The sequence below is a fragment of the Patiria miniata genome, unplaced genomic scaffold (genome assembly GCF_015706575.1).
Source record: "Patiria miniata isolate m_02_andy unplaced genomic scaffold, ASM1570657v1 HiC_scaffold_22, whole genome shotgun sequence".
In the NCBI taxonomy this organism is placed as follows: domain Eukaryota; kingdom Metazoa; phylum Echinodermata; class Asteroidea; order Valvatida; family Asterinidae; genus Patiria; species Patiria miniata.
The window spans coordinates 116,707-136,533 of record NW_024037061.1 but is presented as its reverse complement, the minus strand read 5'-3'; the positions used below and the strand labels follow the sequence as shown (position 1 = coordinate 136,533).

At 39.0% G+C, this 19,827-nt stretch overlaps 1 protein-coding gene across 4 annotated transcripts; it reads right to left on the bottom strand.

Moving 5' to 3' along the window:
- Positions 1-917: 917 nt before the first annotated feature.
- Positions 918-15,959, bottom strand: LOC119730264 (mitogen-activated protein kinase kinase kinase 7-like). 4 transcript variants are annotated; one of them, XM_038203070.1, is made up of 17 exons: positions 15,765-15,959; positions 14,533-14,643; positions 14,068-14,321; positions 13,344-13,468; positions 12,432-12,560; positions 11,828-11,885; positions 11,244-11,316; positions 10,920-10,968; positions 10,438-10,604; positions 9,766-9,916; positions 7,395-7,451; positions 6,064-6,504; positions 4,516-4,577; positions 4,352-4,411; positions 3,805-3,860; positions 2,986-3,079; positions 918-2,629 (listed from the first exon to the last, which is right to left on the bottom strand). In XM_038203070.1, the coding sequence occupies exons 1-17, from the start codon at positions 15,834-15,836 to the stop codon at positions 2,528-2,530; spliced, it is 2,061 nt and encodes a 686-aa protein (XP_038058998.1). In that variant the 5' UTR covers positions 15,837-15,959; the 3' UTR covers positions 918-2,527. The 4 variants fall into 4 exon arrangements, with proteins under 4 accessions (XP_038058998.1, XP_038059000.1, XP_038058999.1 ...); XM_038203072.1 differs by having other exon boundaries at positions 6,229-6,504; XM_038203071.1 differs by lacking the exon at positions 7,395-7,451.
- Between the last annotated feature and the right edge of the window lie 3,868 nt (positions 15,960-19,827).

The following is a 19,827-nucleotide window of genomic DNA, read 5'->3' as shown; positions in this document are numbered from 1 at the left end:
TGTAAGGGGTAAGCCTTACTTTTTTTTCAATTTTGGCCAAAAAATGAATTTTCTCCAAATTACTCAGAAATGCATATTGATGCTTACGGATGACGTTTAAGTATTCAGACCGGCAAAATTTGCTAAATTTTGGCCAAAAGTGTGCCATTATTGGATACAAATTCCTATTTTTACCCATTTTACCTCGAATTTTCGATGTCATATTTCCTTTTGAAAGGCCTATCTGTCCAATGTAAGAGTGGAAACGTGTTCCAGGGACCCTGAGGCGTCTTCCTAGCAAGTTTTAAGAAATTTCATTTTTCAGCCAAATTTGAAAAAAATGTAAGGGGTAAGCCTTACTTTTTTTTCAATTTTGGCCAAAAAATGAATTTTCTCCAAATTACTCAGAAATGCATATCAATGCTGCAGTATCACGATTAAGTATTCAGACCGGCAAAATTTGCTAAATTTTGGCCCAAATTGTGCCATTATTGGCAAAAAATTCCTAAATTTTAGCCATTTTACCTCAAATTTTCAACGTCATGTTTCCTTTTGAAAGGCATATCTGTCCAATGTAAGAGTGGAAACGTGTGCTTGGTACCCTAAGGCATCTTCCTAGCAAGTTTTAAGAGATTTCATTTTTCAGCTAAATTTGAAAAAAAATGTAAGGGGTAAGCCTTACTTTTTTTTCAATTTTGGCCAAAAAATGAATTTTCTCCAAATTACTCAGAAATGCATATTAATGCTTTCGAATCACGATTAAGTATTCATGCCGGCAAAATTTGCTAAATTTTGGCCCAAATTGTGCCATCATTGGCCAAAAATTCGTAAATTTTACCAATTTTACCTGAAATTTTCGATATCATATTTCTTTTTGAAACGCAATTGTAACCCTATTTTTCTTTGACACCAGTACATATGCAGCATAGCAGACGGTATTAAAGAGTAAATTTATCCACATGTATTTCAATTTTATTGGGTATAAAATCATTTATAAAGATGACTCAAGCAACGATTAAGTGCATGATTTCCAAATACATGTATCATTTTCCTTTTGGGCGGGGCTATGTACAAAATGATACATTATTTCATAGAAAGCCCAATACAGGAACATTCTGTTTGATGACAAAACAAGCTAGCTTTTAATAAGAAGAAAAGAAAAGAAAGAAACTGATACATGTATGTGAGGCGTTCTTGCATAATGAGACTGAACTGAGTGTTTGCGGATAAAATACTGTTTGTTGCACTTCAAACAGACAGTCCATTGACAAGTTACAGCTGATTAAAGTTAAAGGCATTTATCGACAAGTCAAACAAGTAAAATGCTGACAAAAAGGCCTTTAAAGTTTCGAGTTTTGTAGTCATGAAAATGAAAAATGCCAATTAAATTTTTTTCTTTAACAAATGCCTTAATTCCACAGTTCCATACTTTTTCTCTAAAATATATCAAATTTTACAAATATCAACAAATTTGTAAATCAACAAAAAAAATCCCCCCCCCCTGTTTTGTCTCTCTCTGCTATGGACTGTGCACAATTCCATTTCATTCTGCCAGAGTGCCTCACATTATTGTATGACAAATCCGCAATGAATGCAGCTGTACATACATATTAACAGAGTCAAGACAGTCACTGTAATATAATTGAAATTGATACTGTTTCTCTGTCTTGTTTAGTCGAGTTATAACCAAGTCATGACAAGTCTTCATATGCCAATCAGAAGTTAATCACAAGCGATTGTATTTGTTGCAAGCTAATTACATGAACTCTCATAAAGGCACTTCTTTATCATTGTTCATCCTCTTTATTTTTTGTGATCTTACCATGATTGACTGGACTTCGACTAAAAAGACAATTTCTAACTTTTATTTTTTTTAAAAATATCAAAAGGTTGTTGATGCACCCTCACTTTGTCAAATTCAGTTTGCATTCCTGCGCAAAGGAGATGACTGTGTACATTTCTTATTTGATAAAAATAATGGAAATCATCATGTTATGGTGCAAAAGTGGCAAGCTATTTGAATGAACTTTTAGAAAGGCATTCCTTTAGGCCAAAAGAAAAATAATAATAAAACTGCTTCCGATTACATGGTATTTTTTAATAGGGTACATGTGTAGGTAGATACCGGTAGTGAATTTATTTTAATTTTTTTTTTGGGGGGGGGGAGGTGTCTGCATGTATTAAAGGGTAAAAAGTAGTACATGTAATTGATGGTTTTCTGCCTCATCATTCATGCATCCTCTGTTTTTTGTGATCTTAACTATGCTTGACTAAGACACTTCTGAACTTTTAAGTTTTATATTTTTAAATATCAGAAGATCGCTGATGTCTTAGGAATGAATATACAATTGTCACGTAACATTCTACTTTGTTTACAGATCCCTTGCAAAGAGTGGCCTCACATTGTCAAATTCAGTTCACATTCAGAACACCTGTTAAATACCTTCCATGTTATCAATCTATTCTTTCCATTGCAGCTGTGGTCTGATGTTGTTTCACCTGGGCTTGGATGATATTCCACCTGCTGTGGCATGCACAACACCTGTTACTAGATCCTCCTATTGTTGTGTATTTTCTGCTTCCTTTGCACCTGTGCTCGGATGATATCCAGTTGCGCTCGTAGATCCTTGTGTATTTCACACAGGCTTTCCTGTGAAACATAAAATAAAAACAGAACATCAGTTGGTGTCTTTTTACTCTCTGCTTTCTTGTCATTTTGACAGCTCAAGTTCAGCTGATTACATGTATAGTATTATGTTCATTATGCTTGGTATGTTCATACTGTTGTCTTAAAAACAGATGGTTGAGCTTATATATTACATCTTTCTTTGTCACTGAGTCACTATACACCTTTTTGCACATAAGAGCCTTGAATCCCCAGATACTGTTTGAGTGAGTTCTCCCATGGATTTCCCCAGCAATTTCAATCCTATTCTGACTCGGCAACGATTCCGATTTCGTTTACACGATTCCCATTCCAGCATGATGTGGGTGTAACTTCTGTACCTTTTCTCTAAGAAGTTCATTGTGTTCCTCCACCATCCTGAAGCTCGCCTGCTGGTCCTTCCAGTCCTGATCCAATTCATCTGCAAGTTCTTTCCTGTTGAAGAGTATAAAAATAAGGATTCGAATCAAAACTAAACAATCCCAGAAAAGTTGTGGGGAGGGGAGATGAACCTGTGTTCACAGGAACGGAGTTCCCATCTCTCTTTGAAAGTGATAAACCCATACTTGGGGCGTGATCCCTGGCTACGTGGCACAAACAAGTATGTGCCATGTAGCTAGGGATCACGCCCCAAGTCATGATGCTGGCAACAATAAAAATGCTGCAAACCCGGGAAATAGCAAACAGGGATCTCCCTTTTTTTTTTACAAGGAAACTTTGACAGCACTGGCCAGAGTCCTGAAGCTTAGAGCATAGGTTTACTGGTTACCAGGCGAAATTAATATTGTGTTTCCCAGTGGTTCCCAGCAGCACAGCAAATTTGTTCAGCTTAGCGACTTCATGAAATTTGGTCAATGCTTTGCCCAAAATTCTGAGATGTACGAGTGCAGCCAAGAATGGGAGACTTTTGAGACATTAATGGCAGCAAACATGCCGCACTTTTTCAATTGTTTACGTCATATTTAAGCTAAAGTGCGCATGCTTAATATGACGCAAACAATGGGAAAAGGACCGGTGTGTTTGCTGCCACCAATGTCTCAAAGGTCTCCCATTCTTTGAGAGAGTAAAACGAAAGAATTGTCCCTTTGTGTTGGAGAGCGACCTCAGCATTTTGCCTTATAAAATTTAGACTTAAATCAGAAATGAGAACTTGTTCTTACTTTCTTTGATGGAGTAGCGCGACCTCAGTCTGAACTCTGACTAGTTCCTGGGCAGCCTGGATGATAGAGAGATGGGAAAAATCAATCTACCTCAAACATATTCCAATTGTTCAATTAAAATAAAATTGTATTTCATATTTTCAAATTGTTTAATGCCACTGTTTGATAATTCTTTCCCCCTTTTTTACGACTCAACTTGTTGCAGAATTTGAGCAAATATTTCCTTGGTTCAATAAAAAATGGTGAAGCATTCTGTTATGACCTAAAAATGCGTTCGAAATCTAAAAATGGAAATAAATTTGACGACATCTTATTACTAGTTCAGAAACTAAGGATTTAAAAAAGGTTTATCTAGAAATGAAATGCTCATTTTCAGTCAAATCAGGTTTCAGTATGCTTGAAAAAGATCAGTTCATGACTGTTTTGAGTAGACTATTTTATAACGCTGTTTATTAAACACAGATATATGACAAGACGGTAATTTTTAATTCTTTCAATGTCTATCATTTCAGTGAAGTTTCTAAAGATAAACGTGGGAGCAGCATACCTGCCGATGCTTGTCAAAGATTTCCTGCGATTCTCGTGAGTTGGTGTTTGGTAGGAGGGGCTACAGGAAATGAAACAGAAAACAACAAACTGTAAAGACTTTGTCTTCCTTTTTTTGACAGACTGGGCTATTTTTACAAAGTATTTTGCATCATATATATGTACCTGTAGGTGATGGTCCAAAGTCATATATGCCATCGGTATGACTGTCTCCTCTTCAAATGTACCTATGAAAGAATGGCAGGAACAATAGTGCACACAGTTATAAATGGCACCATGAACTGATGCCTTCTCCCGTTTAGTGTCACAAGTGACAATGACATTACCCAATAACAGTGACGCCAAGGGACGCATATCGTTCATTTTACAAAGTTGGGGTCCAAAAGTGTGACATTTTGTTGTCCCTCTTACACCCGACCTGTGTGTAATTTGACATGAAAATATCATTGAAATTGACTACAAATTATTTTAAATTGTTAAGCAGGTAATGTGCATTACATAATCACTTGTTGGGGTAGAAGACATGAACAAATGTGTTCTGAGTTTACAAAATCGGATGACAGATGTAACGGGGACACCCCAAAAAAAGGTGGACCCCAAATGTATAGAATTACCCATATATATTGTCAGTGCCGACACCTCTAAATGATCCTTTGGTTCAGTGTCATTTCAGTGACTATGAGCACACCAACAGTGAATACTGTGCAATGTTCAGACCAGAAAATGATACAGAGTAGAAAATCTTCTAACCAAACTAACTCCACAGAGTGGTTTATGCATGGCAATTTGATTGACCAATGTTTCAAAAGTTACAAAAATGGGATGGAACTAAACTGTTGTCATAGTTGGAGGGTCATGTACTACAATGATTAAAGTGACCCACAAGTTAGTCAGTCAGTCAGTCAGACTTGGCCAAGATTAGCCTTGAATGCAAGGCTGTGAATATGCTTTACCAGCATAGACGCATACAGCTTCAGACAACAAACCCCTGATCAAATCATATGTAGGCAAGAAGCCAATACTGTGCATATACACTGTACTGTACACACGCACTGCCCCACCCACCCACCCACCCCACTGAGAGTCCCAAGCCGTGCTCCAAAAGAGCATATCCTTGATCTCACTATATCTTCTGGGTTTTGTAATTATGCTAATGAGAATGACCTGCTTACAATTGCACGAGATAATCTTATTGGCCCTCGATTGGACACAATATTTTGTTTAAAAGCATGGAGTGGGTTGCGTCACATGCGTGCCAGAATTGGGTAACCAAACCAACTCATCTGTGATGAGATGAGCCGTTAAGAAACATACATTATTCATAGACGGTAATTTGCATACTCACTCACAACCCAACCCCCCCCCCCCTTTTCACAGATTTCCAAACTTAAGTAAAGAAAAACATACAACTCAGAAGTTACAGCACAATCAAGGCTGTGATGCAATGGATGTGGCTTGCACAGCATGCAGCACGGTAAACTTTGGCCAGCTTCCTTAGCTCTAGACCAGCTATGGCATGCTGATACAGCACATACACAGCCTTGCATTAAGGCTAGGCTAAGTTTGGAATCCAATTTGGAATGGGTTTAAAAAACTAGTGCAATGGCAAATCTAGTGCAATTAACACCAACTGTATGAAGGAAAAGGAAAAGTGACAGCACCAACTACATGAAGTAAAAAGAAAAGACGACAGCTTTGAATGGTTCCCCTCACCCGAATGTTTCTGTTCCAATGATACACTACGCAGTGGCCGGTCCCCTGCTCTGCCCATGGTCTGTGATGTCATACCAGTGCCAATCTGAGACAAAACTGAAGTGGAAACACTGTTTGCGGTGAGGCGGGACAACGCCAGTTGGTCTTCTATACTGAGATACGTACCGTTGTCCGAGTTTGAACGCTGCTTGCAAGGGTCGAAGGCACTCAGGTGACTGGGGGCAGTAACCGAGTGCGGGAGGTGGCTGGAATGGGGCCTCTGAGGGGGGACCGGTTTGGGTACAGAAGACACGGTGATCGTCGGGGACGAGGGATGAGATGTGGCCATTGGGGAAATGGGCTCGGGTTGGAGAGGGGCGGGGAGGAGGGTGGGGATGTCAGTGAAAGATTCAATCTTTCCGTGGGAATTAGAGCGACGATGGGTGTAAACGGTGGTAGTCTCTGCAAAGAAAACACACAGAATACAAGCAAAAGAACAGGCCTAGCATGCAGGGAGTTAAACATGGAAACTCAAAATCACCATGCAGTTAGTAAACACGTCTAGGTGAGATTACAGATGCAGAATAAAATACCAGGCTCCAAAACTCCCAGGAAATGAATGTCTTTTCTTTTCTTTCTTTTTTATTAAAAAAGGGTTGTCATTCTATCTACACTGTACCGGTATGTCCCCAAAAAAGTGTCTGCCTGACTATTTTTGAAATACATTTGAAATACGGTAACTACAAAACCATGAAGTTAATTTGAAATGTTTTAATTGTGCAGATAGACCATGAGCAACAATAATAAATTAATTGCCACGGTCAAATTTTGCCTCCAAAGGGGGGCTGTGACATTAGGGACATGAAAATGTCTCCCTAATGACCAGTGTCTCCCACCGTTCCAAGAAATGACGATACCGTGTCTCCTTAATGGTCCCTTTACATGTCTTATTCTGATCATATTTATTATTATTATTTTGTGGTGACAGGTCACATTATTATCAAATGCTCAATGTAACTGTGTTAATACCAATGCAAATGAGTGCTTCCGTGTTATACCTACATGTACATGTACAACACAAATATGTATGTGCAACCAAATATAAATCAAGCAAACTCAGTTTGGTGTAATGCAACTGAAAATTAAAAAGTATCACCGATGACAATTATAGCATGATGAGTCTAGAAACATACTTAAAATGCAGCGTCCATGTACCAAAATAAAACCAAATTTGGGTGAGAATTTTCATTCCATTCTAATATGCCAAAATTTTGAATTCCACATTTAAAACTGAAAGAAAAAGAAATATCAAGCATAGATCTTTTTTTGGATCAAGACAACTTCAACACTACCTGGTAGGGTTCTATACATCGGCCATACAAACCCATGGTAAGCAGGTTTGGGAGTGCCTGATGCAACGACAATCAAGAAAATAGGGATGAACAATTAAAGAGATATTTTGAGCAATAAATATTGCGACTCTCTGGATTAGGCCAAAAAAATAAAAGGTCTCCAGTTTCTGGTCAGCGTGCGCATCGCTGTAGCCATGCAAGTTGGCAAAATATTATATATTTTTTTTCAATGCAAAATGATGTCGAAAAACTGCCAAACTCACTGGTTTGACTGGAATCCTGCTGCTGCACAATTTTAACGTGTTTTTAGATGGGGTTAGGATGGAATATAAGCTTTATATGGCCTCTTTGGGCTCCCATATATTTTGCACTAAATTTAGTCTGGCAACATTTGCAGAAGGTGTTGTACTTTTGTAATTATGCGACTGGAAGCCAGACTGAGGGAGCGATGGTCGTGTATCTGGAACCTGTAAACGCTTTGTAATAAGCGCAATATGTAAGGGAGCAGACTAATGACCAGCCTGGCAGCACGTGCACAATGTCGATGTCGCTGTATGGTCTGAAGTTACTGTTTTCTCTGATTTTTTTCTTGACTATCCAAAATTCCCGAAGAATGTTCATGTAGGTCGAGATCGTAAGTGAGTGTAAAATTCTGAAGCATTATGGCCTTATGAGATCACCTTAATTCACTCTTTTCACACTTCGGCCATTGGCATGCAGAGCCTCGATCTGGCAACTTTACATAATAGATATAGGCGATTCAGTGATTCCCGTGTCCGGGTTCAGATCACTCAACCAGCTATTTTTACTGTGTAAAGTTGCCAGATCGAGGCTGTGCATGCCCAATGGCAGAGTGTCAAAAGAGCGAATTAAGCTCCACCCTGAAGGATATTTTTGAGATTTTTTAGGGGATTGAAGCATCATTTGCAACATCAGCCGACATTTGAAGAAAAAAAAATGTGTCGCTGCACTGCACTTCTGGGGCAAGCTCCATACCAGAAATCTGAGACTTTGTTTTTTTGGCCTTACATGTATAACACATAATATACCCTTCATGCCTTTTGTTAATGCGTGTATTTTCACCACAACAAGCATGCCATTAGTGTTGACAAATCTATGTAAAAATGATATTTGTTTTTTTTGTTTTTTAAGTTTTATTCAAAAGAAAATTTTTGTTCACTGTTAATTTTTAATTTTCATTGTTAAACTGAAAATTACAACCAAAAATGACTATTAAACTGTACTTTCAAGCGTTAGAAAGGTATCTACCAAATAAAATTGAGGAGTTAGGATCATCTTGGTTATCCATGTAAATCCTTAATAGTCACTCGAGTATGGTTTGGGGGTAGGCCATGGATTGACAGAATTGGGCATACATATGACAAGGGTGTGGTTGGGTGGGACAGGGGGCGAGGTTTAAGATTAAGGGGGAGGTATGAAATGGGAGGGAGGGGTGAAGGGAAGTGGAACTCTATATTTCCAGTCGTGTCTGCTTCTTCATTAATCTATGAATTATAAATTGCAGCTGTAAATTGCCAAAGTTCAAGGTAATTCTAAAATTGATCAGTATATGCATAATTAATCATGACTGAAACACATTTGATGACAAGTCTTTACCTGTAGTTTTAATAAACCATCATCAAACGCGACTCAACGTTTCAACATTGAATCACACAGGCCTCGGTTCTTTTTATATCATCACAGAAACCAGTTAGAAATAAACTCAGTGCACTCTAGTTTTTTGTTCAAAAGGTTTTGGGATGTTTAGTTAAAGGCATATAGGATCATTTGCTTTTTTATGCATTTGGTTCATTTTCAATAATAACACCACTCAAAATCCAACGAATAATCTTCAAAACCTAACCTGTTGAAATTTCAGCTCAGTGGATATTACAGTTTCGAGAAAACAGTGACAAACTGTGCACAAACTTTTGATCAGGAAACACAATTTTGTCTATATCGCACTCTCTATTTCTATTAGTCAATTTGCTGATCATAGGAAATCACATACATTTCTCAATTTCATCTTAATGCCAGCAAGCCAGACGGAATAATTTTGTGGGGTGTTTAGTACCGGTACGATCTTTAATCCCAGTAAGCTTTTTGATAATTTGGTGGGTTCTTTTTTGGATATATGCAAATGATCCTTTCTGTGCCTTTAAGCAAAGTTGTGAATACTACTGAGTTTCTCATGCTGCTGATGATGATGTCGGATGCTATTTCTGATCTCCAATGTCTGTCAGCCACTCAATGGCCTTTTCCTCAGCTTACTGGATGACTGCAATAACCCCACCCAGACGGGTGAACCAACAGTCCTGTGGTGTATCGTTTGAGGCTCACTACAATTTTTAGCTTGTAATTTCTGACTTACTTGTTTCGGATTCTTCATCTTCATCTTGATTTGAACCTGTGTAGGCCAGGATGTCCGCTGACCTTCTCTTGCGCTCGTATTCAGGGCTTCTCCTCCTGCTAGGCACGTCAGGTCGGAGTAGTTGGGTGGTAACGATGGGTGTCTGCTGTCCCTGTTTTGTTGGAACAAGGACAAGTTTTCACTTACTAGTTTTCCACATGCAGCAGCAAGCACATAATTTTGCTCTTCGTTTGAACCCTTCTAGTCTTTTGCATTTTCCAATCCTTTAACTTTAGAGTTAGCACTCAATAGAGTTAGTCCTCTTTCAGTAACAACCAGGGTATGCACGGTGAAGTTCTGAAGGGCGTTATTTATTGAAAAAGTGAGTACCGGAGCACCAACAGCTTAAAATGCAGCAATACCGAATGATCACTATAACTAACAATATCTGTGAGTCCCACGATGTTTGTTATAGCGGCATTCCACTGTATATGTATGGGTCAAAGGTTAACAGTTCCTAGTGATTCCATCATGTAAGATTCTGTAAAGGGGCATTACTCAAATGTAACTCTCATGACTTCTGACTCATTTTGTTGGGGAGAGTCATAACTATGTAAGATTGAGAGTTGAGAGAGGGTGAGAAGAGGGTTAGGGTGTTTAAGAAATCTGAAGTTCTAGCTATAACATTCAAACCTCTTGCTGCTGCTGCTGCGGCAGTTCCGTTCTCTCCGATGCTCGGATGACGGTGTCATGTATCGTGCTGCTGTTAGTTGCTGTGTTGGTTGTATGACTGGTGGAGTATGACGAGTCTTGCGTGCGTAGCTCACCCTCAACTGCCCCAAAGGACGGCTTGTTGGTTTCTACAAACACCCAGGGAAAATGTCACAAGAATGCCAAGAAATTCACAAATTGGATCTTTGGTCACAGTCACAGTTTGGATTTTATTCCACCGCAGCCTTGAACTCTATGTCATGTATGTGACTGGCGAGCCCACATAAAGCGACATCTCTGCTGGAGATGACAAAATGATATTTTGGAGCATCTAGCTTCATTAAAGACTGGTTGAACTCGATCTAGGAGATTAATTCTGCAGTCAGAGTCGATTCAGACAGATATGACGGAGTTTGTTTTGCAAAAGCTCGGTCCATATATAAGAAATTTCATTCTGGTTTTACCTGTGTCTGCTGTCTCATATCGCAGTGGCTGGTCATAGCCGCGGAAGTACTAGACACAAACACACAAACACAAAGAATGCTTTAATGTTTTTAAATGATCACAAAAGTTTACATAATTTTGTAAAATCAACTTACCCGAACTTTTAGTGCATTCTGTTGTAAAATACATAAGTTGTAGTTGCAACTTGGTTAGTACCTAGACAGGGATGTGTTATAGATATTAATTGGAGTGACGTCATCACACACGGACACTGTTTCATATTGGCATTTGTTATACCACGACTGCAGATAAAAGGTTAGTTCAAAGATATATCCATTAAATACCTTGATAAGGTTAGACATGACTCGGAACACTTCTGCCATTGATGGCCTATGAGGTGGCTCTTTAGCCCAGCACCTGTAGAAACAGTCAGCAATTATGAACTATGAATCCAAATATATGTAAACACCGCAAAAATAGTTCACACTCATTGGAGGGGTTATCATTTTGAATTTGAACTTATTATAATAACGTCATTTATATAGACCTTTTGGGAATGTCGTTAGCTACATTTTGATACCCATTTGTATCGAGGGCTGTAAAATTGTCCAAGATTGACAACAGTTTATGACAAATTGATGCAGTTTGAAAATTTGCAAATTTAAAGATTACACGAGTAGAAATTGCTTCCCCGAAGGTCTATATAAATGACGTTATCATAGGACAATCAGATTATGACCCCTCCAATGAGTTTGGACTCTTTTTTTTTGCAGTGTTTAGTTCAACACTAAACAAAGAGTACATACAACCACAAATGGAACTTGGGTTGTCAGGAAGTGAAAATAAGATGCCAAACGCACTCCAATAAGCTTTCTAAATCAAAGAAAAGACCAAACAACAAAAGTATCTGCATGTGTGGTACACTTGCCTTGTCATGAGTTTCTCTAAGGGTTTCGGGGTGGAGCGGATCATTGGAGGTCTTGTTCCTGTCATACAAAGAAATGACTTGATACATTTTAAAAAGGAAATGGAAATGAGCTGTGACAAAGGCCTTGCTAGATGCAATGGTTCATCCTTGTTACTTGGGATTGGACTTGGGATTGGACTTGTGGTTGACTTTATTGTGGTTGAACTAATATAGTCCAGTGGTTACCGTGTTTGACTCATGTAGGATGGTATGTGGGTTCGAACCCTGCCAGGAACATAGTGTTTGTGCCTTGGGCAAGACACTTAACAACAATTGCCTCTCTCCTCTCAGGAGCATGAATGGGTACCTGTGAGGGTAGAGGACCCAATGTGCGCTGATATCGGCTGCCGTGTGGTCTCGTGGCCTGATGAACGGGGTAATAATTGCTTAAGCACATTGAGATTGTTGATGGAAAGCACTATACTGTATAAGCATTACAATTTTATTTTTATAAATTGAATTTCAATGTACTAAATGAAGACATCACACATCACAACGACTAGACCAATGAGATCGCAATGCTTCATCATGAATATGTATGAGGTATGTTAATACCCATACCTACCTTGATGGACTGCCCACATGATACGGAAGGCAGGCCCGCCTATTTCATCAAACGGCTTTCTTCTTGAGATGACTTCCCACAGAATGATGCCCCAACTGAAGACGTCGCACTTCTCACTGTAATTACTCCCTGCACAGAAAATTACGATTAAGATATCACCCAAAAAACCCAAGAGGTCTCATGGCCAAAAGCTAAAGACCAATTCTTGCTATTTGTGACTTTACAAAAAAAAACTATTTTTGCGACCATTCCTATACTGATCTTAAAGGGAATGTACAACATTTGCAAACATAAAAAAACAACTTCCAAACTATTATGAAATACTTAACTTGACTGTAAGTGAATAAAAGTCTCAAGCATCCTGTGAAATCATGGCACCTGGTGTACTGTCATTTTAAAGAAAAGTGGAATTTTTTGTATCAATTTCCAACGATGGTCGGCTGACCATCATTGGAAAAAATGACTTTTTCAAATGCTGCCCCCAATTTACCTAATTTAAATAGTCCACATTTCGTTTGCAATCGGTTACACATCCGTGAGCGGGTGTAAGCCAGCTAGTCTGGTTCCCTGACATGACAATTCCCCCGATGTCTATTACTTGCTCCCTTTCCTCTGAAGTAGGGTCAGGTAACCAGACTACAAGAACAACCTTTTTTTTCTTGGTTTTTCTAGCAACTACCATGTCTACGAACACAGATACAGATACAATATTTGCTTTAAAATACTCACAATGTACCCCCAAATCCATCCATTTTCTGAAAATTACAGCAAAAGCATAAAGGCAGCTTTTCCAAACAAAGCAATGTAAACATACATTGTACATGTATATGTACATGTAATAATTAAAACTAAAAAAAGTGATGTTGTTCCATTTTTTTTAGAAATTCTGAAAAAACCAAAAAACGAGCTTACCTTCAAATACTTCCGGTGCCATCCAGGCTGCGCTACCCTTGTTATTGGTCATGTAGGTTTGGATGTCACAGGCCGTGCCAAAGTCACAGATCTTGAGTACTGTGCCTCCTGCCATCAGTAGAAGGCTAGAGAAGCATGTCAATAGTAATCCTGTTATTATTAAAGGCATATTGGACCATTTTCCTTTTATGCGTTTTGTTCATTTTGTTTTGATAACACCACTCAAAATCCAAAAAATAATGTTCAAAACTTAACCTGTTGGAAGTTTCAGTTTGCGGATATTACAAGTTAAGAGAAAACAATGAAAAATCATGCATAACCTTTTGATCACTACGAAACACGATTTCATCTACATGTATAGCACTCTTATTTCCAAAAATCTGTCAACTGGCTGATCGTTAGAAATCAACAATATTTCTTGATTTCTTCTGAATGACCGGGCCAAATGGGATAATTTCACAGGCATGACGGGGTGTTTAGTACCAGTACAATCTTTAATCCAAGTGAGCTTCTTTGATTTGGTAGGTTACTTTGGAAATAATGCAAATGCCTTTAACACTTTGCTTAGAGAAAACCAAAACTACACACGCTGAATTACGAGCCGATATTTGTGGTATTGACAACTATATTTTCAGTTGGGTTAACTACTACTGTTTATGTTAGCGGATGTCTATCAATCATCAGACACTATCATTGATTGCCGTGACCAAGATTTAGGGCTTACTTGGCTGGTTTGAGATCTCTGTGGATGAGAGCCCTAGGCTTCATAGAGTGAAGGTAAGCCACTCCTTTGGCACATTGTAACGCCCAGCTCATTGCGTTGGCTGCTGTGTAGATAGCCTGGGGTGGACCGCCGTGTAAGATGTTATACAGAGACCCACCCTCCGCGTACTCCATGACAAGACAGACAGGGTTGCCAGTACAGGCTCCGTAGAGAGTAACAATGTTGGGGTGACAGACGCGGGAAAGCTGGAGGACCTAGGATGGGACAGTAACATGAAAACACAGGATTAAAATAAGATAAGTGTTGAAATTCTGGCATATGACTGGTGTCATGTTAACACTGTAGTAGAAAAGGGGAATTGTTTGAAACCTTTCAAACAATTACCCTTTTCTACACACACAAAGAAAATCTCTACGTCACAAAAATCAGTGACTTGTTACAACTCTGGCATGTGCTGAGGCTTACCTCCACCCTGAAAGCCTTGATTTCCTCCTCCGATTCAATCATCTTGACTGCCACATGTTTGTCCCTCCATTTGGCTTTACTGACCACTCCAAATGAGCCTTTGCCCACAACCTGACAAATGCAAACCAATGAGAACCTTGCCGTTATAATGAGGAAACAAACTGAACAAACTGGTGGCTTAAATCAGAAGCCTTATCGCAAGAAAAAGGCTTGAGTGACCAGTCAAATCAATCGAATCTAGCCTGCGCTGGATGAAGGGGGCGGGCCGTCACCACTTATGGGGAATTTCTGCTGTTCCCATAGCGTTCTCGGACCCTAAAATACCATAGGGAATGATATGGGACAACATGTGAGTAGTCTCTAGAGTTACTGAACAACAATGCTTTAATAGGAAGCTTCTTTTTTTGTGAAATTTCATGTTGAAAATTTGCTATGCAAACGTGAAAAAACTAAGCTGGAAATTTCACAAAAAATAGACATCTGAAAAAGGCAGCACTTTCTGATTAGTCCATAAGGAGGGTGAGTATGCTTCTAAAGCAACAAAAACTACAAACTAAGCCTAAATGTGAAAATCAAAATTTGACAATGTTCGACATGTTTTTGTACATGGTGGAAGTGTGGCCTTTATCTACAGAGGTAGTCGCGGTTCGTGCTACGTGCAAAAAGACACAAGCCGAGAAAGTTGGTTGCGCGAACCTGGGGCACTTTACACGATACTTTGAAAATGCACTCAACTCTCGGCGATCGTGAAGTATAGGGCCCGGTTCCTATTATTAGGGAAAAAAAATCCACTTTAAAATTATTGGACCTACCAAACTAGTTGGCGACATTGTAAACAGGCATTCTCAACAGGCGAACCGAAAATAAAGATGGTGATCACCGCGCCATGTACTTTGAGCACGCACAGTGCTGAATCGCAAGGCACAAACAACGCAGCTAGAAAATCGTGATTTCTACCCCAAAAATGATAGAATCTGTTCAAAATTGCAAACGGGTGTCATTTAGAATTAAGAAAAGTCGCTTTTGATTGTAAAGGTGATTTTTGAGCAATAACAAAACACTTTTGACTCTAATTTGATCAACATAAAACAGGGGCCCTACACTTCACGATCGCCCAACTCTCCATCATTGTCCATAGACTTTGCACACAACCAGACAACATGCACAACAAAAGACATGACGGAAGTAAACAAAACTGGCGTACATTCTTTCCAAATATTGCATCGTATCACCTTTTCAAATTCCAGTTCACTGAAATCTATTTCTTCGGCAAAGCTGACTTGATGCTGGAGCTTATTAGCCATCTTCTGGTATCACCTTGATTAAAATGCAATGAAATACTTCACATTTCTGATCAGTTTCCCCCGTTCTGCCCGTCTTACGAGTTACGATGTATTTTTTATGTCTGCATTGCCCCGAAAAAAAGTAAAGCCTGACCTCTCGTGACTAAATGAAGCCAGCCCTCTATTAGACTAGCTTCCTGTCCCTCCATAATTTTACTTTACATTCAATATACATACAATTGTTGTAAATACTTTCAGTATTTTATAACGATTAAAATAAAACTATAACTTAGTATTAATACATGAACCAAGAGATGTATAAAGAAATAAACTGAATAACAAAGACAACGAATTTAACCAATGAACTTAAAGGTGAATATTAAAGACATTTAAAGAATATTAAGCTACATTTTTGTACAGGGCCCACAATAGACAATGACGATATGAAAGAATAATAGAAACAAATTTTAACCAATAAAGGCCGGACATGTAATTTGATTCAAAAGCATGGGTATTTGTTGGAAATATATTGTTTGATATGAACTTTGAATGTCTAGAGATAGATGGCGATTTTTTAACTTCAACTTTAGGGTCTTCAACTTTAACACTCAAAGGGGATCCTTACTGATGGCAAATATAAGTCATTGGGCTGTCTAGTAAATTATATTACATTCATTCTTCGGTGGTTCCTGTCAATTTTCTAGAGTTTCGTGTAAAATACCATGGCAAAATATTACAGGAAATTTCATTGCAATACAATGTGTTTTAATATCTTGAGTTCCCGTTTTCACAATAACTGTGTTTACATCTCGAATGGCCAGACGTCGGAGCGCTGTGAGCAGTGTTTGTGTAGCGCGCCCTCTTTTGTAAGAAATTGTTGCCTGACGATAAAATACGGTGTGTCCTTCATACTGCAATTTCCTTACATTATATTACATTCATTCTTCGGTGGTTCCTGTCAATTTTCGTGTCAAATACCATGGCAAAATATTAGAAGCAATTTCATTGCAAAAATGTGTTTATCTTGATTTCTCGTTTTCACAATAACCGTGTTTACATCTTGAATGGCCAGACGTCGGAGCGTGGTAAGCGGTTTTTGTAACGCGCCCGCTTTTTGAAAAAAAAATGTTCCATGACAAGAAAATACGGAGTGTCCTTACAGTGAAAATACGGATGTCCTTACAGTGTATTAAAATTCCCATAGTTACTAGTGCTAAATGCCCATACTTCTAAATTCTTTGAAAAACACTCCAAAATCTCACATATTTAACCAATAAGATTATAATGAATATCTAGTCTAGAACCAGATAGGCTAGAGCCTCATATCTGGCTCTAGCTCATTTCTCACTATTTCGTTTGTTCATTGACGTAACATTTCTCTCCGTTTTGCAAACCGTCAGTTCGGCGATCGATCACCGACTGGTCCCAAACTGCACCGAGGGTCCGAGGGAGAACAAGTAAGCCGAGGGAAAACTCAGTACGCTTCAAGGCGGACACAGCCACTTACGTTGACTCATCGTTTTAATTAAATCGGACCCAATCATCTTTCTCGTGTAATTATATAAATTCAGTGACTTAGTATTCAGAAGTGCCAGGGAATTACCACGCACAGCCTCTGTCGGTTCATGGCCAGAAATAAAACCCAATCCTCGAAACGGAACCCGCTTGAGATGCAAAAAGTCTATTAAGGCCTACATATTCAAATCCAAACACTACAAGTCGACGGAGGCTAGATTTACATACGACCATGTGATAATTATGAAGCGCATAATCATTTGGAATTTCAAATTCACACCATGAATAATTATGCAGGTCATATTGGGCCCGCAATAAGGATGATAAATCCTTGGACTGCTAAATTGCTGAGTTTTAGATCAGGTATCTGAACAGAACGCTACTCAAACGTCGCTCTTGGTTTTGAGTAAAAAGGTTATGTTGTTTTTAGTTGAAGCAACACAAAGTTGGAGCGATGCTAAGACGTCCCCGCTCAAACGTTCTGATCATTTTCCTCCTGATTGCCGTCCTTGTCGTCAGTTTACGGACTGAACATGAGGAGCAATTTTCCCAAGAGGAAAGCACGAATCTTAAAAGTTATTTGGTGAGTAAGTCCACGTTTTATATTTCATGGTTTGAAGACCGGTGTAGCAAATTTAAGCTTTATGAAACACGGACTCGTTGGTGGTAATGCGCATGTCCATGCATACATAGATCATTAGGTCTTGTGAAAGGATTTAACCAATAAAAGGGAAAACTAGAGTCTGATTTTCATATGACAACGGCATCGATACAATGTTGTACTACGTATATATTGGCCTTGATGGGCGTGCTTTATGTGCTTAGGCCAAGTAAAAAAATAGTTTCTCATCCGAGCTTTTTGAAAAAAAAGGGAGGAATCGCCTTCTTTTTTTCAATATAGCGGATTTTCCAACATGGACTCTTCTATTTTCTCCACTCTTTTGCTGCTACTTCAGTGGGTCCGAAGGAGCCGTTGCCCTTTCTACCAGATTTTAAACTTGCTAACATAGTTACTATTTTATTCGAAGCACATTATAGAAAATTGTAACTGTACTATTTCTAAAATAAAAAAATGTAAAGGAAAAAAAACAGGAAGTTTTCGCGAACATTTTTTGGAGGCGAACAGATACGAGAAACTGGTATTTTTTTTCGGTTGGCCTTGTGAGCGAATCAGACTACAGAAAAAAAAGTACAGAGACGCTGGCGTTAGGCCAAAAAAAGTCTCCGGTTTCAGGTATGGAGCTTGCCCAAAAAGTGGTGCGGCGACGCGGCTTTTTTTTTTTTTACCTGATTTTTTTTGCTTCAAATGTCGGCTGATGACTGCAAATGGTGCCCGGCTAAATTTAGTGCAAATATATGGGAGTCCAAAGAGGCCACATAAAGCTTATTCTCGACCATAACCCAATCTAAAAACACGTTAAAATTGTGCAACAGCAGGATTCCAGTCAAACCAGTGAGTTTGGCGGTTTTGGGACATCATCTTTCATTGAAAAAAAAACTTTTTCATTTTGCCGACGCGCGCTACGGCGACGCGCGCGCATACCAGAAACCGGAGACTTTTTTGGGGGGCCTTAACGGCAAATCTTGCCAAAGAACAGAACGCGACAGTAAACTTGTGCTGAAAGGGAATTTGTTTGTGTCCTCTTTGCAGAGGGAGGTCCAACGAGCAATACCCAAGCAACCTGCGACCCGTGAGACGTCTAATGACAACCACCCTGACGGTAGGAGACACCAGGGTCAGAAGGATCGGCCGACAGCAGGAATCGGATCCTTCAGATACAGTCCGGTGTATGCATACGACTGATGTAGCCTTCTTTCGTTCACTTCATTTTGATCCAATTCCGGGGTCATTTTTTCGGATAAAAATGTAATGATGCACACAAAGCATCGTTTCCCTGTACCAGTTACGTATTCCTTTATGTAAAGTACTCAGCTTTATTATTCAGCAGTGCCAGATGGAATTGCATAGAGCATTTATTGCCGGTTTATGACCAGAAACAAAACCAAGACACCGTAACGGTTACCCGATACAAAATGCAGAAACGTGAATAACAAACACGTTTACAATTTAATCACCCAACTTATAAGGCCATTAGAACCATACTCAACTTGTAGTTCGACCAGTTCTCATATACTTCGGCAACAGACTTCAGATATCATCTTAAATAGAGTAAAATCATACCAAGGCATCTAGTTTGTTGTTGGGTTCAAAATATTGCATCTGGTGAGTTCACAGCTTGACGACCAAGTGAAAGTCACAAACTCCAGAGTTTATGTCAGTTTACCATTTTTTTTTCAAGTGAAATATTGAATCGACCCGCACATGGTATCTTTGTTTAATAGCTCTGTGGGAAAAAAGTTGTTGATTGTGTGGCGATGCACAGAAGTGAGCGAAATTGCAGAATTTGCACGTCCCCATAACACAGGTCTCCAAAAATGCAAGTTTCGAGCTGTAAATATTAGAACAAGCTTTTCCGGTGTTTACAGGTTGATGCAA

What these genes read in the sequence shown, in the direction of transcription:
- LOC119730264 (XM_038203070.1), bottom strand. Translation starts at nt 15,836, where the DNA reads ATGGCTAATAAGCTCCAGCATCAAGTCAGCTTTGCCGAAGAAATAGAT. An exon ending in GGCACCGGAAGTATTTGAAG is followed by an intron (nt 12,561 to 13,343) that starts GTAAGCTCGTTT and finishes TTTTCTGTGCAG; the next exon opens with GGAGTAATTACAGTGAGAAG. An exon ending in TCTTTGACAAGCATCGGCAG is followed by an intron (nt 3,861 to 4,351) that starts GTATGCTGCTCC and finishes TCTATCATCCAG; the next exon opens with GCTGCCCAGGAACTAGTCAG.